General features: G+C 43.1%; 1 protein-coding gene across 2 annotated transcripts in view; it reads left to right on the top strand.

Moving 5' to 3' along the window:
• Positions 1-25,637, top strand: part of zmiz2 (zinc finger, MIZ-type containing 2) — a 53,732-nt gene that overhangs the window by 19,180 nt on the left and 8,915 nt on the right. Inside the window, exons 3-17 of one of the 2 annotated variants that reach the window (XM_061729642.1) lie at positions 1,212-1,326; positions 2,509-2,717; positions 8,674-8,833; positions 11,701-11,943; positions 12,033-12,192; positions 12,361-12,479; positions 13,775-13,864; positions 14,642-14,828; positions 15,840-15,981; positions 17,717-17,795; positions 18,439-18,570; positions 20,268-20,373; positions 20,500-20,657; positions 24,728-24,795; positions 25,048-25,116. In XM_061729642.1, coding sequence (XP_061585626.1) covers positions 1,212-1,326; positions 2,509-2,717; positions 8,674-8,833; positions 11,701-11,943; positions 12,033-12,192; positions 12,361-12,479; positions 13,775-13,864; positions 14,642-14,828; positions 15,840-15,981; positions 17,717-17,795; positions 18,439-18,570; positions 20,268-20,373; positions 20,500-20,657; positions 24,728-24,795; positions 25,048-25,116 — 2,037 coding nt within the window. Of the gene's footprint in view, positions 1-1,211; positions 1,327-2,508; positions 2,718-8,673; positions 8,834-11,700; positions 11,944-12,032; positions 12,193-12,360; positions 12,480-13,771; positions 13,865-14,641; positions 14,829-15,839; positions 15,982-17,716; positions 17,796-18,438; positions 18,571-20,267; positions 20,374-20,499; positions 20,658-24,727; positions 24,796-25,047; positions 25,117-25,637 lie in introns of both variants that reach the window. The other variant, XM_061729641.1, reaches the window with a different exon arrangement.

Genomic DNA, 25,637 nt, shown 5'->3' with positions numbered 1-25,637 from the left:
TAATAAAACAATACATTTAAAACATACAGTTAAAAACAAGACATAAAGAAATAACACGACAAACCTACATTAACCTTTACCGTACATGTAAATCATTATCTTAAAGCAAAAAAACATACATGAAACATTCCAATATACAGTAAAACATAATCTAGGCCATGACAATCAGATCAAAAATACACCTTACCCTGTCCAGTATGTATATGTATCTGTATAAGTGTATGTGTTTGGTATCCTATACAGGACTGTCTCAGAAAATTAGAATATTGTGATAAAGTTCTTTATTTTCTGTAATGCAATTTAAAAAAAAAAAAAAAAAAAAAAAACATTCTGGATTCATTACAAATCAACTGAAATATTGCAAGCCTTTTATTATTTTAATATTGCTGATCATTGCTTACAGTTTAAGAAGATTAAGATTCCCAGAATATTCAAATTTTTTGAGATAAGATATTTGAGTTTTCTTAAGCTGTAAGCCATGATCAGCAATATTAAAATAATAAAAGGCTTGCAATATTTCAGTTGATTTGTAATGAATCCAGAATGTATGACATTTTTGCATTACAGAAAATAAAGAACTTTTTAAAACTAATTTTCTGAGACAGTCCTGTACATATGATATTCCAAGGTGTTTCTTAATTTCCTTTTTGAATATTTATTTCTGTGTTAATTTAGTCATACAGTGGTAAAGAATTCCACGATTTCATTTTCAGTTTGGCTTAGGAAGTGAAAACCGGCCCTTTGTTGCCTGTCTAGTGGCGTATGGATATGACTCTAGATTGTGTCTTAACTGATTGTACTGATATAATGGAGTTTTGGATTGTAAAACCTTCCATATTGAAAACAGAAGTTAATTCTGTCCTCAACTTTGAACCGTTGGAGACAGAAGTGCCTGCTGTTGATACTGGTCACTTTGGGTTTTTTCCGCTGAGTCCAGGTTCAGTTCTGGGTGACGGATACATGTTTCTCCAGGACTGGATCCTTATTCTTGCACCCAGCGATGCCTCCAGTATTTTTAGCTGGACTCAGTAAGAGACAAAATGCTTTGATTAATGTTGTGGTCATGGCACTGATTAGTCAGAGCTTCTCCATGAAAGATGCAGGAATCAGTCCAGAATGTCCAGGAAACATGTAGTATTTCTGGTCTCGGGGCTCGGTTTCAGAGACTTTGTTGGACTCCTCTCTGAGTAAAACCACACCTGTGTCTGCAGCGACGGTTCCTACCCCTACGACCCCTCCAGCTGGCAGCAGCCCACCAATCAGCCCACCGGGTCCCTGTCTGTGGTCACCACAGTGTGGGGAGTCACCAACCCCTCGGCCAGCCAGGTACGACATCAGCACGCAGGGCAGATGTGAATTACGATGTTGGTGTTTGTTAGGGGTGTAACAATATATCGTGCCACAAAATTTTGCGAAACAAAAACGTCACGATACGTGTCGTGGAGGTGACGGTGGATTATTAATATTAATAGCCTATATTGTGTTATCTAGTAACGCGCAGTGTATTTTTGCAGACCGCGCCTCGACCCGCGGACCAAAATCTTCTCCTCAGAAGAAACTAGTACCGTTTTGGTCCTGATCACAGGACTCTTGCAGGGTTTTGAGCTCTGAACTTTTACTTATGTAAGGCTGGTGTAGAGTTAAGCCTTACCTTATTAAATTAAACCTTTTTGGGGTGGTGAGTAGGATAAACACGGGGACAACTTCTGCTGAGTTCCAGTGTACTTTAATGTCCCTCAACAGTGTAGGATTTTAGAACATCAACACAGCACCTAGTGCCGTACTGTGGCGTATCACTCCGCCCAATCTAAAACAGACTAATCACTACAGATAAACTGACTAGTGTCATTATAGTCCCTGATTTACATCAGAATAGAAAGATATATTTATAAAATAATGAACCCTGAATTACCAAAATAACCTTCTTAACAAAAATAAATCTCCTCTTACACTTATAAGGTGAGCATGAATCAATGTTTTTTATGATGTAAAATTGTATGTATTTATTTACTTTTATTTATTTAATTTTAGTTGTTAAATTTCTGCAAAAGAAAAAAGTAAAGTCATACATGAGAGAAACTATTCAGTTTGTGTCTAAATATTTGTACTTTTATGAAACTGAAGATGCATAATGCAAACCTGACATTTACTTTTAGTTCAGTTTGTGGAAAATGGTTGGCCTGGCTTTCTCTTTAAAACTTAAACAGTTATAAAGCATTACAAACTGGAACAATAGGGCAAACGCACAGTATTGTTTTGTATTTTGTGTCTTTCTAATAAAAGACAATTTATTCCAGTCATATGTTCCTCATTCAAGGTTGTTAAAAAAATACTGCTATAATATCGTATCGTATCGTCATCGTGACCTCAATATCGTGTATGGTACCGTATCGTTACACCCCTAGTGTTTGTTGATGACACTTTTTGGATCTTTCATCCTGTTTTATGAGTCTAAGTCTCTTTTTCATGCTATGTAACCTCTCACCAATGTCTCCTTGTCTCTGTCAGGGACTGGGTGGAGGGGTGATGGGACCTGGGGCCAACCAAGGAGGGGGGCCAATGATGCAGGGTCCCGGGGGTCCGGGCATGGCCAGCGGACCCGGAGGTTACATGGGCCAGCCGGGCTACGGAGAGCCCAGCAAAGGCTACATGAACCAGGGCATGTACAGCCGGAGCAGCGGGGGCTACGCTGGAGGACCAGGGGGCTACGCTGGGAGGTGGGTGTCTGCTCTTTTACCCCATCTTATCTAAACCAGGGGTTCTTAACCTTTCTGACCTTGGGGCCCAATTCTTTCAGTACAGAGTGGCCCGGGGCCCATTAAATATTAACACTGTATAGCAGGGGTATTCAACTAAAACTTTAAGAGGTCCATTTAGAGAAAATGTACTCAAGCGAAGGTCCAGAACATCATTATATATATATATATATATATATATATATATATATATATATTCAAGTAGCCTCATAGTTGTATCAACATCTGCATCTGACTGTTATATTAAAAAGAGTACATATTTGCCACTTAACATGTGTAACTTGAATTAAACATATTTTTTTCGCTTAAAAATAAAATAACATTTGAAAAATAAAATAAAACCTATCTTATTTTGTTTCTCTATCAGCAGTTTGAATTTCCCCTTTTCTTTGTTAATTGTCTCAACACATTTTTATACTAAATGAATATAAACACATCTTAACAATTGAACAGTTTTGCAGTTTCTCTTTATTCCCCTCTTTTAATCTTATGCCCCAACTTTCTGTCGTTCAGTGAGAGAACTGAGCTCTAATTTTCCTGCCAGGACATTAAATCTGGGCTGGATGGTGTCAGGTTCTCATGCACATGAGAAGGTGCTCATTGTTGAGCCTGGAACGATATTTAGTTTGAATTATGTTCATTGTGGAGAAAGCTGCTTCACAGCTGTATCTGGACCCAAACATGGGCAGGATGTTTTAAGATGGTCAGCTTATTTTCTGTGACTTCAGTTCAGACTTGAGTGGATATGTTTGATGAAAAACTTTGTGTTTTGTTTCAGTGGCGTTTCACTTTTGCACTTTGAACGCCACGGTCTCTGAACGTATGAGACACTGGTTTTGTCCCAGTGGGAAGACTGAACCAGGATGAATCTGTCCATTCCGGGTTGAACTTTCCTTTCCACCTGTTACGCTTCTCATATATATATATATATATATATATATATATATATATATATATATATATATATATATGTCAATCTAATTACCCACACGGAGCGCCGCCTTACAACACACACACACACAAGCATACAAGTGTGCATATTTAAAAATAGAGCGGGAACAAAACTTAGTTTGATTGTACTTTATTTAAGTTATTTACGTTAATAAGTTGTCAGGACTCAGTCAGTACGTGCACATGCAGCGATTCAAGGTGGTTGGAGATCTGATCAGATAATGACATGCAGAAGATTGGATCAACTTATCTGATTACACATGCTGTTGTGAGATCAGACTGAATCAGATTGAATAAACCACTGTAACCAGAGCATGGCTGACTCCGTGACGCTAGGTGGCGCTGTACCCGAGGTAACCATGGTAACCATTTCAACAAAGAGCCACTTCCGGTTGACCTCCGCTTAACAACAAGAAAAAGTGCATTCTAAGGGCCAATCCCAATTCTCCTTCACTCGCCCTTCTTTTCTCCACTCGCACTTCTTTTCTTCCCTAACCCCTAAAAAAGAAGGGGGAGATTTTAGGGCACTTGGCCCAGGTGCCTGTCCCATTTCTCCTACTCCCCCTCGTTTTCATCCCTAACCTGATCAGGAAGCAGAGAGCCAAAAGCTGTTTTAATTTCAGCTGTAGCGCTGTTAATATGGCACTTTATTAAGTTTTAATATTTTTTCAGGTATAAAGGTAACCTTAAGATCCACAACCGGGGCTCAGTTTATCCAAATAACGCCTGTTAAGAAATTTGACCCGATGTTTTCGGAGATGAGAAGAGCCGCCGCCCCCGGGGAGCAGCCTCAGCTCACAGCCCGAGAAGAGACGTATCCGCCGGGTCAAGCTGCTGCGTCAGCCCCGGGAGAGAAACTCTCTCTGGGACGCTGCTCTGTTGAGAATCACGCCGGCTGAAATAAATCATTTAGGAAGATGTTGGTTTAATAGATGAAATCAAACAGTTGTAGCTACGCCTGTTAAGAAATTTGCTCCGAAATTTAGAGATTTCTGTCTGCCGGCCTCGGAGTTTATGCCGCGTTCCATTTACCTCGGAAATCGGAAGTGGGAACTGGGAATGGCAGCCATCTTGGAATGGTAACTCGGAGGTGGTGAAGACTCTCCCACTTTCCCAGTGGGAAACCCCACTTCGAGGGGCGTTCCAGTTGAAAATTCCGACTGGGGACTGGGAAATCCCCACTTCCGAGGATAAATGGAACGCGGCATTAGGTCCGCGTTAAATAGACGCAGCCTACGGCGTAGGGTACGGCGTATTTTGTTTTTTTTTATGCCACAGTTTGCAGATTGATTGTTGATGCGTGGGCTAACGTGTCTGCTGGGATTATTTTGCGAGCTTTTGCAAAAGCGTGCATTTCCGAGGCGCCGCACGGCACGGAACGTGACTCTGACAGCGAGGAATTCGGACTGGCACAGCTGATTTAGCGGAGCTCTTTAATGCAGAAACAGAGGATGAGACTTAATGGGTTTGATTAATGTAAAAACTGAAATAAAGTAGCCTACAATCAAACAAAGTTTTGCTCCCGCTGTATTTTTAAATACGCACACTCCTGTGCTTGTGTGTGTTCTTGTGTGTGTGCCGTTTCGGTCGGTGCGCCGTGTGTTTTAAATACAGAAATATGACACAAGGCTGAGGCTATGCCTTTTCACACGGCGCCCGTATGGTCGCGAAAATACAGTATTTATATATGAAATGTCAGAATAGGAAATATTTTGACGACACCCCTGAAGCAGTCACACGACACCCCAGGGAGCTACTACTGAGCAGCGTTGCGTCCTGCGTCGTCTCCTTTCACTTCCTGGTGAATCCCCTCCCCCGGGGGAAAACCCCACCCGGGGGAAATTCTCGAGCATGCGCAGACTGTAATATCCATGTCTCCGTACACATGGCATTAACAAGGCGGTTGCGACTGGCTTATCTAGGTGCTGCAAGCGGGTTGATGAATCCAGTCTGATCAGATTACTTGACTGACTTAAGGTGTTCACATGCAGTTTAAAAGTCAGTACGATGTGTGCAAATGATCTCCAACCAGTTTGAATCGCTGCATGTGCACGTACTGAGTGTGTCGGGTTCATCCGAGCCTGATCAGCTGCGACGGGCACAGCCCGCACCGCAGCTCTCTGGTCACGCTGCAGCAGTCACTTTCCGATGCTTTTTTGAAAGCCCGAACAGTCCACTCCAGCAGACACGACAGCCCACGCATCTAAATCTACCATCTTTCACCAGTAACGACGGGGCCGCCCGAGCGGCAGCCTCAGCCGACCTCCCCGGCCGCGGGGACGCGTCGGAATAAACGATCACGCCGCGCTCGCTCTGGGCGCAGACCCAAGTAATCGATCCCTGATCCTGGCGGATCTAAACGTACTCTGTGCAAAATTAAGGATTTACTCTGTAAATACACACCATTTCTCTTACTATTACACGTACAGCTAGCTGAGTGTCTTCTACTCATCATTTGGTCGGGAGTTGCTATGCAGTCCTGCGGCCCTCGCGGCCCAAACGTACAAAACTGAATTCTTTTTGCGGCCCACTAGGTGGCGCTCGCGGCCCAAGTGTGGGCCGCGGCCCTATGGTTAAGAATCACTGATCTAAACGCTGCTGCCTAGAGGGATGGAAATATCCTGATGATCTAAAATTGTTAAGAAAAGTTGAAACAAAAATGGACATGCAGTTTAAAAGAAAATCTACTCTTCCACCTCCACTTTATCCTGTAACTCAGTAAATAAATTACAACACGACTTCCACTCTAAGCTTTCAGTTTTTGAATCCCTTTCTCCCACTAAGGTGAGGGTTGTTTCTGGTAAGAAGAAATCTCCGTGGAGAAAAACAGCCTGAAATCTGGATGTAGTCATGGACTCAGACCTGAACCTTCAGAGACATTAAAACTATTACAAAGTGAGCTTGAAGAACATCTCTGGGATCAAAGAACTAATGTCTGAGCAGGATCTGGAAGAACTCATCCATGCCTTTTATTTTTAGTCAACTTAATTATTGCAACAGTGTCCAGGGATTAAAGTTCTCCGTACTGGGTACGGATTTCCGTCCTGGGGATTTTTTTGGGATATTTTTTTATGAGATCAGCGCAAATCCGACAAAAAATATGAACACCGGGGTGTCTGTAGCGCCGCGGTGACTTGTCGAACGGCACCCACTGCAGTCAATCAGCTGTTGGCTGTGCACACACAGTAAAGTTCTCCTCTGGTTTTAGATGCACGTAACCTGACACCTAATAACCAGGCATCAGAATCTTCCGCGGAATTCCGCGGATTTTGGTCTCAGCAAAACATCCGCGGAACGGGGAAAAAAAAATAAAATACCCAAACAACGGACTCGAAAACGCGATGCGCCAGACCAGAAAAGAAAAACATAATATGCAAAAAATAAGCGACGTATCTATCCATTCATTCAGAAATCAAAAATAATTTTTATTTGAGAGCCTCTGTGCGGCGCTGAATATGCAATGCAGTGTTTGCGTGTGCTTCTCATTGAAATGACTGGAGGCAACACGTTGCGGCAGTGAGTGAACGTTGCGAATGAGCAGAGCCGGCAGGGAAAAAAAGTCAACAGTGCAGCGTGTCCGTGTGTAACCTAAATCTACCATGGCCTCAGTGTTAGGGCTCGGCCAAGTGGGGCTTAACAAATATATGGGCTTTATAAATGTATTAAATATATGAGCGCGGAGTCGGCGTGGCGAGGAGCTGCGCGCGCACCGGCCAACAGTGGAGTCGCGCTGTGAAGCCTGAATTATGGTTCCGCGTTAAATCGACGCGTAACCTACGCCGTAGGCCTCGGCGTAGGTTACGCAGCGACGCGCGCCGTACGGTGGGGGGGGGGGGGGGGGGATTTTTTTTTGCTTTAATCCCTGAGTGTCTTTACAGGTCTGACTAAAAAAAATCAATGAGAGAGCTCCAGCTGATCCAGAAAGCTGCTGCCTGGGTTCTCACCACATCACTCCAGTTCTGTGGTCCTTACACTGGCTCCCTGTTCCTCAGAGAATATACTTTAAAATACTACTGAATGGTTTAGGACCAAAATACATTGGAGACCTGTTGCTGCCATAGCAACCATCGAGAACTCTCAGGGCTTCTGGTTCCGGTCTGCTCTGTGTCCCCAGAACCAGAACTGAACATAGAGAAGGATCATTCAGCTTCTATGCTCCACAGATCTAGAACAAACTTCCAAAAACCTGCAGGAATGGACCTCTGAGGATGGAACCCATCCATGCTCAAGTTTTAACTTGATGGGTGTCTCTCTGATGATCAACCCCGCACCGTGATGCTGCCACTCCCATGCTTCACAGTTGGGATGTCGATGCATCATGACTAACAGTTCCCTTTTAGTCTCATCAGACCACAAATTAAGATCTTGGCATCCACACGCACCTGTAAACTGTAATCTGTCTTTTCTTTCTGGTGGTTTTGAACCAGTGTTTCTGTTTTTTCACTGTATGTTGACACAGAAGAGGTTTTACTGGATATAATGAAACTCTTCCAGCGCGTTTACAAGAGCTGCCATGCTCTTTCTACTTGTTTGATTGTTCAGCAGTTGAACATTTGACCTCCTAAAGACTTGTGAAGGTCGACCACTCTTTTCCTATGTCTTGGTAAACTTCTTTTGATGTTTTTATTTCCCATGATGCTGTGCAGTGAGGCCCATGTGTTTGAAGGTGTACCTTAATATCCACCCACAGGTGTGTGTCTCCAATCTGTTCTGATGGTGTCAGTTAGCCAATCAGAAACTTTTGGGAGTGCAACCTCTTGCTTAAGGTTAACAGTCAACTAGTGGATGTAAACAGTTGCTAAAAAAACTAATATGCCAGGAGCAAAATCATCAAGGAAATGCGTTTCCTTTCTTTAGACAATATTTAAAATTCTGGTTGCAAGTTTAGTTGGAAAAAAGAGACAAAAATGACTTATTGTGTTACTACTTAAAGAATAATGTGAATATGCATCCCTTGTCTGTCCAGTTACCCGCCGAACCCCGGAGGCTCCAGAGGATCCACTGACTTCACTCAGGCCGCCGCTGCTGCAGCCGTCGCTGCTGCTGCTGCCACGGCAACCGCCACGGCCACGGCAACCGTAGCCGCTATCCAAGAGAAACAGAACCAGGAGATGAACTACGGACAGGTGAGGAAGGAAGAGGAGAGCGCCACCTGTAGGTGTAGGGCCCCCCCTGCTGGTGGTTGTACGTACATTAAAGTACTTATGTAATGTTGATGTCAACCACTTTGAATTAGAGCCCTGCGCGGGTTTTCTTCATCCCGCTCCCGCTGCATCTCTGACCATTACCGCCTGCACCCACAAAACTCTGAGAATTCATGCCGCACAATAATAGAGATGCATCGATTTAGTGTCTTCTCTCGTCCCGCAAAAGAAATGTCCCAGACAAATCTATCTGATTTAATGTTAACATGATCATTGTGGAGCTTAATGGATGATTGACAGTTCATAGGACACCTGACCGAGAGTAGCTGTGAGTGGCTCAAATAACACTAATAAATAACATAAAATAAACCAAGTTAATGAATGAAACTAATTAATTTAACAAATGAATCACTTGGCCATTACATATCTGTGGAGGAAGAGAATGTTGCTGACTGACTGAGGTTCCAATCCCTCGTCTCTTCCAAGATGCTCCACAGACACTAAACACAGTTTCTCCAAATATCTGACTGGCCTTGCTTTGTCTTTGTTTTGTAAAGACCTTGTTTGAGGTTTTTTTTCTACCTCATTGATTTCCATCTTGTCACTAGACTACATCCCGATCCTGCAGTGTTTTTTTTTTTTAGCCGCCCGCAGCAAAGTTTAAACCTCCTGCCAGATCTGCGTTGCAGGACCCGATCTCAATGCAGCCCTCTACTTTGAATTACCTTGTGTTGTATTGTGCTATACAAATAAACCTGCCTTGCTTATCTCATCCCTAATAACAGTCAAAGCTAATATCAAGTGTTCTGATGAAACATTATTTCGACATAATCTGCATTTTTGTGTCTGTGATTTACAGCTTCTGCCTGAACGGTCACATGATCACAGTCCTGTCAGGTGGCTCATGACTAGGGATTGATAAGATTTTTACGATTCCAATTCCATTTTCAATTCTACTTAACGATTCAGTTCTTTATCAATTCCCTTATCGATTTTTCATTTGGGGAAAAAAGGACAACAATGGAGCAAATGGCACTAATATGATCGGCAGTGTTGCTGTGTAACTAGTTACCTGCAGTATTATTAGCCAAGGACATGCTAACGCTGCTGCTGGGTTGAGAATTACTGACGTCGGTCCGGAGCGGATAGAAAACATGACATTCATTGATTGTTATTGGCAGATGTGTGCACCAATGTTTTAGCATGTTGGTAGGATTTTTTTCCCCTTCGACATTATAACCACTTGGCAAGTATTGCATGTTTCCCTGTTGTCCTTTTTACTGAAATGTAACCAGACTTTTGAGCATTTGTATTGCTTGGGCGCCATGTTTACTATTGATTGTTGGCTTACGCATGATGCTTAGCAACGTGTGTGCTGACGTCATTCGTGCTCACTGGAATCGAAAAGCGAATCGTTTGCAAAATTTGCAAACAATTCCAAGGAATTGAAACACTTGGGACCGGTTCTGAACAAGAACCGGTTCTCCACTCCCATCTCTACTCATGACTGTTCATGTCAATGTCAATTTTATTTATATAGCACATTTAAAAACAACGAGGTCGACCAAAGGGCTGTACAGTGTACATTTTAAAATGAAACAGTACCAAAAGAAAATACAGTACAAAGTGTAGAAACAATAAAATCACTAACGTACTAGGATGATCAATAAAATAGTAATAAAACATAGAAAATAGAAATTAGACGGCAAAGAACAGACACACAAAGTGCACAATCACTTCTCACAGATGTAGGCCACTATTTACCGTACACCAAAAGCCACGTTTTCAAAGACGACTTAAAAACCTCTAGGGTCTGAGCAGATCTAATGTTTAGTGGCAGCTATTCCACAGCTTACAGCCTGTCCTAACTGCACGCGAGCGTCCGACTATCGCGTCGCACTGCGTGGCATTGGACGCTCTCTGTCCTGAAACACTGAATGCGTTACGGGCCCCCATGTTATTTTGATTGACAGCTGAAACTCGCTTTTTAAAAGGCTTATTTATGGTTCCGCGTTACACCAACACGGTGCGCGTCGCCGTGACCCTACACCGTAGATTACGCCGTTGATTTTACGCAGAACCATAAATCAGCCTTTATTCACCGCACTACCCGCCCGTGCGCTCCTGAAAGAAACTCCTAAAATAACTCCTAAAAGAGTAAAGAGACAAGTAAAAGATGGGCGAGTACTTGTAATCTTCCTACGTTTGTACTTTCTAAACAGAAAACAAGCTTGATATTGTGATATTTAAAAGTTTTTCTATTTTCTTCCCGTCAATCGCGTTGAAAGCCGGTTGAAAGCGCTGTAGGAAACGGTCATGATGAGGAACGGCTGATCCAGTTAGTTGAAATGAGAAGTTATCTCTATGATTCCTCCTCATTTCACTACGAAAAGCTCAATAAAGTGGCAGAAAGAAATATTATTATTATATTATTATTATATATTGTCTTATTATTATATCTTATTATCTTATCTGAACCTTCCAGCTCCCTGTCCATCTCCCTCCAGCAGCTGCCACTTTATTGAGGTTCTTGTATTGAAATGACTGTTTCCTACAGCGTTTTCAACCGGCTTTCAACGCGAGCGACGGGAAGAAAATAGAAGCAGGCAAATGACCGACAAATGTTCAGCTCAAAACGGTGCGCCGCGTCTCGCTGCGTCGCTCGCGGCCAGTTAGGACAGTCCAATAGAAAATAAAGCAATGGAATTGATTTTGATGCTCGCTGGCGTCGCATGCAGTTATGACACGGTGTTAGGAGCAGCCACCACAAAAGCTCGGTCACCTTTTGTTTTGAGCCTGGAATGGAATTGATGCATTGCAGAACTGTTGATGGTGGTGATGTGTTTCAGATGGGAGGGCCAGCCTACAACAACCAGTTCATCGCACACTCCAGCCCTCGCGGCCCCCCCGGCATGACTCCTGGAGGAATGGTCCCCGGCCAAGGCCCCACCAGGGGCCCCCCTTCCATGGGCCCCATGTACGGCCCTGGAGGGGTCCCACAAAGGGTTCCCCAGCACCCAAACTACGGCCCAGGGCCTCAGCAGGGACACCTGAGGCCCCCGCAGGGCCTCAAACGGCCCTACAGCTCTGAGGTACACGCACACGTCAAAACCAGATCAGATATGGATCTGAAAACATCATTCCATCTTTTCCAGATTCACTCTTAGTGTTGTGTCCTCAGTCGTTCCCAGGGATGTCGCAGCAGTACGGCGTTCCCGTCGGCTCCAGTGTGAACGTCATGTCCGGTCCTGGTGGAGGTGGGGGCTCCATGCCGGGGTCCGGTGGAGGGGGTCACGCGGGGCCCGGACCATACTCAGCCCCAAACATGCAATACCACCCTGGTACGAGCTCTGCAGCGCTGCTCACGCTCACAGATTCACTCCCCGTTTTCTCTAGCGGACGACGCAGAGCTTTTATTTCAGATGTCAACAGATGTGAGGTCTTCCAGGAATCACTTCCCCTGCCTTTAGCCGACTAACAAAACGCTTGATGTTGTTGTTTCCCTGCAGGTCCTGGTGGTCCCGGCCCCGCCCCTCAGCGCTCTGGCTCCTCCCCTTCCTATCAGAGCCATAAGATGCCCCTCCCACAGTACGCTCCATCTGCACCGCCCAACTCCCAGTACTACAAGGTGAGAGGAGAGAAGAGTCCTCGGGGGGAGGTTTCTGTTAGGTCTAGTAAAGTCAGTTTAACCCTGGTGCTGTCTGCGGGTCAAGGGAGGAGGAAGGGAGGGAGGGAGGAAGGGAGGAAGAAAAGAAAGAAGGAAGGAAGGAGGGGAGAAAGGAAGGAAGGAGGGGAGAAAGGAAGGAAGGAGGGGAGAAAGGAAGGAAGGAGGGGAGAAAGGAAGGAAGGAGGGGAGGAAGAAAGGAAGGAAGGAGGGGAGGAAGAAAGGAAGGAAGGAGGGGAGAAAGGAAGGAAGGAGGGGAGGAAGGAAGGAAGGAGGGGAGGAAGGAAGGAGGGGAGGAAGGAAGGAAGGAAGGAAGGAGGGGAGAAAGGAAGGAAGGAGGGGAGGAAGGAGGGGAGAAAGGAAGGAAGGAAGGAAGGAGGGGAGAAAGGAAGGAAGGAAGGAGGGGAGAAAGGAAGGAAGGAAGGAAGGAAGGAGGGGAGAAAGGAAGGAAGGAAGGAGGGGAGAAAGGAAGGAGGGGAGAAGGGGAGAAAGGAAGGAAGGAGGGAAGGAAGGAGGGGAGAAAGGAAGGAAGGAAGGAGGGGAGAAAGGAGGGGAGAAAGGAGGGAAGGAAGGAGGGGAGAAAGGAGGGAAGGAAGGAAGGAGGGGAGAAAGGAGGGAAGGAAGGAAGGAGGGGAGAAGGGAGGGAAGGAAGGAGGGGAGAAGGGAAGGAAGGAAGGAAGGAGGGGAGAAAGGAAGGAAGGGAGAAGGGAAGGAAGGAGGGAAGGGAGGGAGAAAGAAAAGAAGGAAGGGAGGGAGAAAGAAAAGAAGGAAGGGAGGGAGAAAGGAAGGAAGGAAGGAAGGGAGGGGAAAAAGAAAGAAAGAAGGAAGGGAGAAGGAAGGCTTCTTGTCTAGATACCTCTGTTACTTGTCCAATATATCCATTCTTTTTCAATGTTTGAATCCAAATTACTAGTTTTGTTTTGTATAAAACCTCCTGAGATGAGGTTCATAAAAGGGTAGGCATAATAAGCCTTGGCTTCAGCCTATACCTTTTTGGTGCCATTTAATATATTGGACCTTTTTTTTATGTTGTATTATGTTGTATCCAAATGGACCGAAATAAAAAAAACTCAAAAGGAGAGAGCAGGAGGAAAGAAGGACAGGAGAATCATGTCATTTTGACCCAAAGACAGTACAAGGGTTAAGTGAACTTGTGAAAATAAGCAGTTAACTTGTAAAATGATGATTCTTATAAATGGATGAATATTGGATAAATGCTTAAAGGCTGACCAGGTTCGATCTGTTGTCTTTTAAAGCAGGACCAATTTAACGGTCAGGGTGGAGGTTTGAACACCTTGCCAACGGGGGGCGCTGCTGGCGTCTACAACTCCTTCAACCAGCCGTCGGGGGTAAGACCAGCTCTGAAACTCACTAATCAATACACACCTGCTTTTACGTGTGCTGTGAAAACTGTGTTGCTTCAAGCTTCTGGAAATTCAGGTTGTAGAGCAGCGTCTGCTCCTTGAAAATGCTGCATCTTTCAGAAAGGTGCTGTCAAACCGCAAACTGAGTCCAGTTGCTGAACTGTTTCACTTTCAAGTGTGTTTTATTAGAGCACATTAAAATAGTTACTAATTTACAGTATACACACATCAGTGCGCATATAGTACAGGTCATAGTGCACTTCTCTGTTTTCTTAGAACAATAATAAATGAAGAAACTGGTATAAAATGTGGAATGCAAAATACAAAGAAAGAAAAATAGCTAAGAATAACAATAGATAAATAAATGAATAAAGAAGACCCTGGCCAGTCTTACTCCTCCGTCTGTTCACTACTTTAATGTGAAGGGGAAATGTCCATTTCTGGTAGGAGGTGTGAGATAATGAATGAGAGTAAGTGAGTTTATCCAGAAGAGTATATCTTATTCTTTCTAAGTGGAGTGTGTTAGTGAGGTCACTGAGCCACATCTTTGTGGTGGGAACATAATTTTTCTTCCAATGCAAGAGAAGTAACTTTTTTTGCAATAATAAGACTAGAGTATAATTTAGAACAGTGTTATACATGTTTTTCAGGGATATTTCCATCCGTCTTGTGAGGATAATTCAGCCTGATGAAAACACTGCTGCAGGGTTGACTCAGTATTATCACTGAAGTAAATCCATCTCTCCCTTTTTTCTCTGCTAGCCCGGGCGAGGGTTGCCCGGTTACCCATCCTCTCCGGTTCCCGGAAACCCCACCCCTCCCATCACTCCCAGCAGCTCCATGGCCCCGCCCTACATGTCTCCTGGCAACAGCGACGTGAAGCCCATAACGTCGTCGTTCATGCCCGACATCAAGCCCAACATGGCCACCCTGGCCCCGCCCCCTACAGGTACACCATCAGTTATCATCACACCCTTATTTCACCGGAAACAAACACATTGAAATTTAAAATGTCTTTTACAAGAAGAGGCAGCAGCTAAAACAAACGTTTAACTTTTGATACCCCCAAGTTATTAGCGATTAGGGGTGTAACGATACACTAATCCCACGATACGGTACACAATATTGAGGTCACGATAACGATACGATATTATAGCAGTATTTTTTTAACAACCTTGAATGAGGAACATAAGATACAAAACAATGCTGTGCATTTGCCCTATTGTTACAGTTTGTAATGCTTTATAACTGTTTAAGTTTTAAAGAGAAAGCCAGGCCAACCATTTTCCACAAACTGAACTAAAAGTAAATGTCAGGTTTGCATTTTGCATCTTCAGTTTCATACAAGTACAAATATTTTGCCACAAACTGAATAGTTTCTCTCATGTATGATTTGACTTTTTTCTTTTCCAGAAATTTAACAACTAAAACTAAATAAATAAATAAAAGTAAATTAGTAAACTATGAAAAGTCCCAAACTCCAAAGTCAACATGACTGTTATTTATCTTCTCTCAGAGCTTCACCTGCTCCAGCCTGAGGCCGTAAGATGAACCCGTTATCGTTTCATTCTCCCACCTTTGGGGACGACACAATCTTTACATCATAAACATTGATTCATGCTCACCTTAGAAGTAAAAGTTCAGAGCTCAAGAGTCCCGTGATTGGGACCAAAGCGGTACTAGTTTCTTCTGAGCGGAGTCAGATTTTGGTCCGCGGGTCGAGGTCGTCACGTGATCCCGCTGCACCAATAGGATGTTACTAGTAAACACAATAGATTAATATTAATAACCCAATATCATGCTACAGTTTGTCACCTCCACGACACGTAGCGTGACGTTTTTGTATCGGGAAATTTCGTGGCACGATATATTGTTACACCCCTGTTAGCTATGAAACTGAACTAAATGTCCCCAGTGAATTGTTGTACAGGTGTGTGACTAGCTCCACTTCGGTCCACAGGTAACCCCAGCGACGACCTGCGCCTGACATTCCCGGTGCGAGACGGCGTAGTCCTGGAGCCCTTCAGACTAGAGCACAACCTGGCCGTCAGCAACCACGTCTTCCAGCTGAGGGAGTCCGTCTACAAGACGCTCATCATGAGGTGAAGCTCGTGAAAACACAACAACCACAAGTTTACATACATCTTGGTATTGATAGCTTCTGATAAGCTAACTGACATCACCTGAGTTAGTTGGAGGCACAGCTGTGTTTTAAGAGGTGGGGCCAGCAAATCCAACGGTCTCATTGCATGGATTCATGGGAAAAAATTAAGGAAATCGCCTCACAAATTAGGAAAACAACAATTTACTAGTCTGGTTCATCCTTAACAAATACAAGTACAATTTCCAGCTAGTAGTAGCAGTAGTGGTAGTGGAGGTGGTGGTAGTAGTAGTAGCAGTAATAGCAGGAGTAATAGTAGTAGTAGCAGTAGCAGTAGTAGTAGTAGCAGTTGTAGCAATAGCGTTAGCAGCAGTAGTAGTAGTAGCAGTAGTGTCAGTAGTAGAAGTAATAGCGGCAGTAGTAGTAGTAGTAGCAGCTGTAGTAGTAGCAGCTGTAGTAGTAGTAGCAGTAGTAGTAGCAGTAGTAGTAGCAGTAGTAGTAGTAGCAGTAGCAGTAGTAGTATTAGTAATAGCAGTAGCGTTAGTAGTAGCAACAGTGTCAGTAGTAGAAGTAATAGCGGCAGTAGTAGTAGTAGCAGCTGTAGTAGTAGCAGCTGTAGTAGCAGTAGTAGTAGCAGTAGTAGCAGTAGCAGTAGTAGCAGTAGCAGTAGTAGCAGTAGTAGTAGCAGTAGTAGTAGTAGCCTAGTAGTAGTAGTAGCAGTAGTAATAGTAGCAGTAGTAGCAGTAGTAGCAGTAGTAGTAGCAGTAGCAGTAGTAGTAGTAGCAGTAGTAGTAGTAGCAGTAGTAATAGTAGCAGTAGTAGTAGTAATAGTAGCAGTAGTAGCAGTAGTAGTAGCAGTAGTAGTAGTAGTAGTAGTAGTAGCAGTAGCAGTAGCAGTAGTAATAGTAGCAGTAGTAATAGCCTAGTAGTAGCAGTAGTAGTAATAGTAGCAGTAGTAGTAGTAGCAGTAGTAGCAGTAGTAATAGTAGTAGTAGCAGTAGTAGCAGTAGTAGTAGCAGTAGTAGTAGCAGTAGTAATAGTAGCAGTAGTAATAGCAGTAGTAGTAATAGTAGCAGTAGTAGCAGCTGTAGTAGCAGTAGTAATAGTAGTAGCAGTAGTAGCAGTAGTAATAGTAGTAGTAGCAGTAGTAGCAGTAGTAGCAGTAGTAATAGTAGTAATAGTAGTAGTAGCAGTAGTAATAGTAGTGGTAGTAGTAGCAGTAGTGGTAGTAGTAGCAGTAGTAGCAGTAGTAATAGTAGTAGCAGTAGTAGCAGTAGTAATAGTAGTAGCAGTAGTAATAGTAGTAGCAGTAGTAATAGTAGTAGCAGTAGTAATAGCAGTAGTAGCAGTAGTAATAGTAGTAATAGTAGTAGTAGCAGTAGTAATAGTAGTGGTAGTAGTAGCAGTAGTAGCAGTAGTAATAGTAGTAGCAGTAGTAATAGCAGTAGCAGTAGTAATAAGTAATAAGTAGTAGCAATAAAATAATAGCAGAAGTGGTCGTAACAACCACCTGAGGGAGGAACTTACCCTGCCTTTGAACGTATATGCAGACATGAGAAATTAAAGAGTAATGATTAAAGAAATGATCCTGGTGTAAACTATTTTCTTAAATGTTTTAAACGTCTCTCATTTAGGACTGTTTACAAACCTTACCTTGAATGGTGATTGGAAGCTCTGAGCTGCCGTTGAGTTTCAGTTTAACAGCAGCGTGTTTCTCCCGTCTCCATGTGTTTCAGGCCGGACCTGGAACTCCAGTTCAAGTGTTACCACCACGAAGATCGACAGATGAACACCAACTGGCCCGCCTCCGTCCAGGTCTGCTTCACATCCTCCTCCCTAACCCCAGAGTCTCACTGTTCCAGCCGTTCCTAAAACACCCTCCAACTAACGGTCCAGTTACAGATCAAAGTCCACGACTAGAAGAAAGACCTGTCTTAGAAGGTGTTGCAGGTCTCAAATACAAAAACGGATGAATATAGAGATAATGTAAACATGAAACGTCTTTGGATCATACCGTCTAGAAAGTAAAAGACAATATAAGAATCAGTGTTTTCTTTTTCAAATCACAATCGTATTTGTTTGTCTCCTGCTGGTGGTTTCACAACCCCCAAAAAGTCTGATTTCCTCCTACTGACTCAGACGTCTGACTCCAACCCCCCGACCAATCGGTGGTCTGTAGTGTGATGATGTCAGATACAGCCGACTCAGCAGCTTAGAACCTCGGCAGAATAGAAACAGAAAAGTATCTAGTGGAGTTGGGCTGAGTAGGTTCTAGTGGAAAAGCGCCATTATTTACCACTGCTCAGTGTCCGGATATCTGGACTTCTTGACAGATGGACATCACTGTAGTCGGTCAGGTCCAAGTTGAGGATGGAAGTCCTCCCGCTCCAGAATGATGTAAACCTGCAGGTTTGTCCTGGTTGTTTTCTGTATGTGACCTCCCTGTTCCTCCGTCCAGGTGAGCGTGAACGCCACTCCTCTCACCATCGAGCGAGGCGACAACAAGACTTCCCACAAGCCTTTGTACCTGAAGCACGTCTGTCAGCCGGGGAGGAACACCATCCAGATCACCGTCACGGCCTGCTGCTGCGTGAGTGTTTATACGCACGCACGCACACACACACCTATGCGCGCACACACACACACACACACTTGGGCAGACCTCACGGATCCACCAACATGTTCAAAACGGAGTAGGATTGAAGTAAACACTTATCCAGTCCTACCCCTGAATCTACATACATTCTTACATATAATAAGAGTTTCAATAAGCTTACTTATAAAACACACATAACCAAACACCCCTACTTTAATAACTATTGAATATAGTGATATAATACTCAATTATATGTATATATAAATATAGTCAAAAACAAAACCAATCAGAGCAAACAAAAAGAAAAGAAAAACAAAACAAACGCCCAGCATTTAGTTGTGCTAATATGTATGTATGTAATAATAGAAGTAATTATAATGTATAGTATTACATTATCATTACTTTACAATAATACTACAATATAATAGAGAACAATAGACAGCAATAGTATAACAATATACTTTAATAACTATATAAGAGTAGATATGTTATACTGTATATACTGGTACACCACGTACACCAACAAAAGGTTCTTTTCCAGTAAGACCCAACACACACCAACATGCACAAACACACCAGCACATTAAATGAACAAATTAAAACATCAAAGCTGGTCAGAGACACAAGAAAGGAACCGACACGAAAGCGAACACAGACACAGATGACAAGTCAGTTCAAGATGTGGAGGAACGCCTGAAAGTCTTTAAAGTATCCATAATCTGCATTTCAACATTTTTTGATTTATGAAATAGTTTTCTGATGAATTATCTTAGAGGTGACCAGAGGCTTAAAAACAAGGTAAATGTATGTTTTTTTGTAGTATTTTTATGTACAAAATACTCCGTTTTCAGAGATTTCCATTTTGGTGGGAATGCCTCATTCTGGAGATCTTTTTCGGAAATCACCTCCCTGTGATGTCATAAGGGATGCACTTTCCTTATATGGTCATATTCTCCAGGAAGTGCATATAGAGTTTTTTTTTCTAGCATCTTCTGTGTATGACGTATAAGAAGGCAGAGCTTCTGTAAATGGGCGTATTCTCACGAGAGCAGAAGCTTCAGAGTTTCTTTTAAAAGTGAAAGCTAGTACTTCTCAAGTATTTTTCCAAAGAAATATGTTCTTAGTCACAAGGGAAGGTGGGCTGACCACGACTGGATGCAGCTTGTACAACATACTTAATTTTTTTTTATCACCGGCGAAGAAACCATCAGGTCATCAGAGCGTAATCTTCAAGTCTGTTAGTGGTGAAAAAGTATCTCTGATCCAGGTTTTTTTTTAATTTATCTATTTATTTATTTTTACTTTGTCTGCATATATATCAATGGTTAATACCATGTTGGTAAATACCTAAGGCATATATATATGCATTTTTAATATATAATAAATATATATATATTAATATATCATATATATTTATTTTATTTACATATTTATTTATTTATTCATTTTTATTAAATGTGAAGGGGTGGGGGTGAGGGGTGACATTCGCTGCTAGTCTAAAACGCAAAAAACACATGGAAACGCACAACGAGCACACAAGCCTTGGAGATCTGTAAGAGAAAAAACAGACAGATTCTGTTTCTGTTAGTTTTTTCTGATCCAGGTTTTGACAGCACGTCTGCACAAAGTCTCCCAGAAACTCGGGGCTCTGTCCTCTGGTTTGATCTAACACTCACGTCTTGTCTCTTCAGTCTCACCTGTTCGTCCTCCAGCTGGTCCATCGTCCATCGGTCCGTTCAGTGCTGCAGGGTCTGATGAAGAAGAGGCTGCTGCCGGCCGAGCACTGCGTCACCAAGAGTGAGTTCTCCCTCTTTTTCTAGAAATCATCAGTGTGTCATGCGGTTGTGTTCTATCTCGTTGCTACAGTTCAGTCCAGGTACTGGACTCAGACTCGGACTCAGACTTGTCCTTTTTCTTCCTCAGTTAAGAGAAACTTCAGCAGCGGCTCCATCCCCGGGACCCCCGGGTTAAACGGAGAGGACGGCGTGGAGCAGACGGCCATCAGAGTCTCGCTAAAATGTCCGATCACTTTCCGCCGCATACAGCTGCCCGCCAGAGGCCACGACTGCAGACACATCCAGGTAGGAGCGCCGGCCGGCCGCACGCTCTCACACGACGGTTCACTCCCCGTCTGACCAGGGAGCAGTCGGCTAGTTGAGTCTGGTGAGACGGACTTTGGTCAGGCAGCCGTCTCTCTCAGAGCTTCCATGCCAGACATCACAGACCACATTTCCATGCAGTCAAAATTCGGGTTATTGCTAATATTCCGGTTACTGAAACATTCAGAATATTCCGTTTACATGGTAATTAATCATTTGGGATATCTGGATCAAACCAGCGACGCGCAGAGAACATCATGACGCAATTCCCGTCATTTCCTCTTCTTCTTCCTGTATCCAAATTCAAAACAAATGCTGCTTCGCGCAACTTTCCTCTCACCTTCTTGTAAATCTTCTATCCCGGTACTTTCTACCGTCTACAAATGCAGAAATGTTCATATCCTTCATTACATTTATGAAGTGATTAGTCTCCTCCTGGTCTTGGTTTCTCCGTGTTTATAAGAACTTCCTGGACTCAAAAGACCAGAATTCCTTGTGAACAGAGCATGTGCAGAAAACAAATTCCTGTTCCGTTTGATGGGGATATTCCGTTTGGCGTTTACATGACAGAATATTCAGGTTTTAAAAGCAGTAACCCAGGGCTCATATTCAGGTTTTTAAAAACCCGAATATGAGCAAATTCAAAGTGAGTTATGAGTTATCAAAGGGGTTATTGGTGTTTACATGGCCGTGCAAATTCGGGTTTTTGCCAATATTCGGGTTTTAAAAGGGTTATTGACTGATGGAAACGCAGTCACAGTCGGGAGCCGTGGGTTTCCACAGGTGTCCTGGTTGTTTTCAGGAGTCGGAGCTCGTCTTTGGGCTGGAATAGGTGGTTCCAGTCGTCCTGGTGTTGTACGGAAGGTTCTGGAGAACCAGCTCTTGTGATGGAGGAGATATCCGGCTAGAAAGTCATGTACAATACAGTAATCCCTCGCTATAACACGGTTCACCTTTCACGTCTCGCTGCTTCACGGATTTTCATTGTGCATCGTGTTCTGCATTCTGATTGGCTAAACAGTCTCCCCGCTTCTTCACTTCCTGTGTCAATAACGTTGGTTGCTTAGCAACAAGCTGAGAAACGGCCAATGAGCTTCAGCAGCAGCTCAAGAACGGGACTCGTATGAATCGTTTATTACAGTCTCAGATAGGGCTGCAGCTATCGAATATTTTAGTAGTCGAGTATTCTACTGAAAATTCCATCGATTAATCGAGTAATCGGATAAAACATATATTTGTTTAGTTAAAGAGCAATTATAAATATACATAAGATGTTAGATGTTAATTGACATCAAGACTAAATTATATAATCCAGTAGGTTCATGGCTGTGCATTTAAAAACCCTGAACTTACACCAGTTGACCAAATTCACTGCCTTCACTCAAAAAACTAAGGATCTTACCAAGAAATGTTCTTATTTCTAACCTAAAAATGCCATTACACCTGATATCAGACATAACTTAAAATGTTAGGTGTTTTCCCACGTGTTTCAATTGAACTTTCATTTTTGTCAAGCAAATTTTAAGTTCTAGTTAAGTTTTAAGTTAAAGTATAAGATTTTGAGTTTTGGCAGTGTTTAAAATAAACTTCTGAGCCCTGCTGTATTGGAGCACATTAGACACCAGTGCTGCTTGTTTTATCCATGAATGACTACAGAGATAAAATGAAATGAAAACTACCCAGTTAGCTTTATTACGTTTTTATTTTTCTGACATTTTCTGCCTTTTCTTTTAGTTAAAACTGTAGCGGGAACAGAGGTTTATATACCGGGTAAATGCTGATTTATGGTTCCGCGTTACAACAACGCAGAATGGTGCGCATCGCCGCGTACCCTACGCCGTGGGCTACGGCGTAGCCGTGGCAACACCAGCCGGACCGCCGCTCTCCGCCCTCGCCGGAGAGCACCGTAGGCTCTGCGTCGATTTAACGCGGAACAATAATTTTGGCTTTAGAGGGGGAACATAGGAGAACGGACCAGAAGAATATAGCGTGGATTAAAAATAAAAGTTAAGCACTGAACTACATTAGTCTCCCGTCTGGGCCATTGCAGACTGCCTGAGCACGGCATGTTACTAAAACCAAACCTCTTTCTTCCCCCTTTAACGTGCGCAGCGCATGGATGTACGGCGAAGCGTTAGCGCGTTGTCGCATTAAATGTGGTCCGGGCATAATACGAGGCTTTGAGCTGGTGAAATTAAACGAAAAAAAATAAATAAATAAATAAATTAAACGATTCCTCGAGGCAGAGAAAATTCCTCGATCATTTTTTGTAATCGAATTACTCGAATTATTCGAGGAATCGTTTCAGCCCTAGTCTCAGATATAATCCATGGTGGCATGTCGGTTTAGAAGAATCTTTTTGCCCAAATGAAAAAAGAGCGACAACAACGACCCATAACTATGTTCTTCTCTGGAAAAAACCCCCCTGCACCGCGGCTTTAGGAGAAAAAGATGCTACAGAGCGAGTCAGGATGCAGCGGCATCAGGAGAGCAGCAAGTCACAGTTTGTACTACTGCACTTGTATTTTTTTTTCATAATCATTTTTCATTTTCTCCCGTTCAAATCCAATAACTCGGGTCACGGGGGGGCTGATCTCCGCAATTTGAAGCCTTGTAGCCTTGTGTAATAATTGTAAAAAAAAAAAAAAAAAAAGGTTGCTACTTCACAGATTTCACCTATCACGGGTTCTTTTTGAAAAACCAGGGATTACTGTAAATGAAAACCACACAGAGCTGCCATGCTCGTTTCTCCTGCTATACCCAGGTGCTCTGAGGAGAGCCTGTAATGTTGCTCACTTCTGTTTATTGACATAGTTCCTGCAGAAAGTTAGATCTTTGTTGTTGATTTAACTAGACAAATCTGTGATGGGTTGGATGTGGCTAAAGCCATCGATGCTGCCGACGGAGCGTGGAACAGTGTACGGACCTGAACACATGGCGAGCCGCTCACGGGACAACCCCACCTACAGCTCGTAATGAGTCCAAGCTAGAGCATCGACGGGTGCAGGTGGAGTCTTATGGTGCTTTTCCACTAGTACCTACTCGGCTTTACTCATCTTAACTCAGCCAAGTTTCTTTTCCATAACAATCAGCACCTGGAGCAGAAGTAGGAGGTTGGAGAAGCTGCTGTGACGTATTTGATTGTGTGTCTAAACGAAGAAGACAACAACACTAAAGATGTAGAACCTGGAGGAGATGATAAATGTGCTGCTGGATCTGTGGCTTGTGTTCCATATCAAGTTAAAAGATAAGCGTGAGAGAAGCTTCAAGTAGCGAGGATTTTTAATTCTATTTAGTTTGTTAGTTGGATCATGAAACAGACTTCTGCTGCCATTGCTGGTTGAATAAAATGAACAAGAATCCGTCAGAGTCTCTTTCTCTGATTTCCTCCTCCTGACTCAGACGTCTGACTCCAACCCCCCGACCAATCGGTGGCCTGTAGTGTGATGATGTCAGATACAGCCGACTCAGCAGCTTAGAACCTCGGCAGAATAGATACAGAAAAGTATCTACTCGGCAGTTTAGACCCCTAGTGGAAAAGAACCAAACCGAGGCGACGCGAGTTGGGCTGAGTAGGTTCTAGTGGAAAAGTGGCATTAGAGTCCAGTCCCAGGTCCAAGATTAGCGACTTCTCCATGTTTGAGCTGTGATCAGTGTGAGAGTGCCAGGTCTCTGGGAGGAGGATGGATGAATCAACAGTAGCAGGTTCTGGACTCTGCGTCTCTGGTGATTTCCAGCTCCAGCTGATCAACAGCTGGGACGGGCTTTCCTCATTTCTTTTCTTTCCTCAGTCGTATGCTCACCGACCCACGTGGAAGTGGCTGTTGTTTGTCTTTTAAAAGTGCTCTTCTTGGACTCGTACTTTACGCCGCGGTACATCAGAGTTCAAAGTATCCTCAATTGTCTCTACAGTTGAGGGGGGAGAATTAAAGCTCCAGCAGCAGCAACTGGGTTTCTGCTTCTATGGTTTGCAGTATTTAATCTAAATGATTTGGTTGTTTTTAACTACGTCAGTCTCTCATCAGACCTGTCCTCCGTCTCTGTGTCCACAGTGCTTTGATCTGGAGTCGTACCTGCAGCTCAACTGTGAGAGAGGGACGTGGAGATGCCCCGTGTGCAAGTACGTATGTGTTTCCACAAACCTGACCTGAACCCGTTTCATCCTGGAGTAAAAGAGAATTCCTGTTAAACAGACAACATGTCAACACTTAACGTTCATCATTTATTAAGACTTTTATTCAAACGGACCTTCACTCAACACCATCCAAGACTGGATGGTGTTGAAACTGAAAGAATGAACCGGACCTCGGTGTTTGTTGGGTCGTTGCAAATGTCCTGCGTAACCGTCGTGTGTCTGTCTGTCTGTCTGCAGTAAGACGGCGCTGCTGGAGGGACTGGAGGTGGACCAGTACATGCTGGGGATCCTCATCTATGTCCAGAAGTAGGAAACCTCACTTCTTCTGCTGTTTGTGCAAATCCTGACAACAAATACAACCCCAGACTCGTGATTCTAATGTTACTTCCTGAAATGTGAAGTTTTTTTTATTTTTTAATATTATATAATATAATATTTATATAATAATAATATAATATTTAATATTTTTTTTAAATATCATATATATTTATTTTATTAATATATATTTTTTCTTTTTTTTTCTTTTTTATTAATTTTTTAAAAATATTTTCATTAAATGTGAAGGGGAGGGGGGTACGGAGGAGTATTAGGGCCATGCAGGAGAACAAATATTTGAGAGGGGAACATTTTTTTTTCATTGTGCCATGGAAATGTCGAGATTAATGTTGAATTACAATTTCAAGAATAAAGTCGAAATTTCGTGAATAAAGTCGAAATTTCAAGAATGAAGTTGAAATACAATTCTCGAAATTATGCTTCAACATTAATCTCGACATTTTGACTTTTTTCACGAAGTGCATAATGAAGAAAAAATCTTTCTCCTCTAA

The sequence above is a fragment of the Cololabis saira genome, chromosome 9, assembly GCF_033807715.1.
Source record: "Cololabis saira isolate AMF1-May2022 chromosome 9, fColSai1.1, whole genome shotgun sequence".
Taxonomy (NCBI): domain Eukaryota; kingdom Metazoa; phylum Chordata; class Actinopteri; order Beloniformes; family Belonidae; genus Cololabis; species Cololabis saira.
This window is presented reverse-complemented; position numbering and strand designations above follow the sequence as displayed.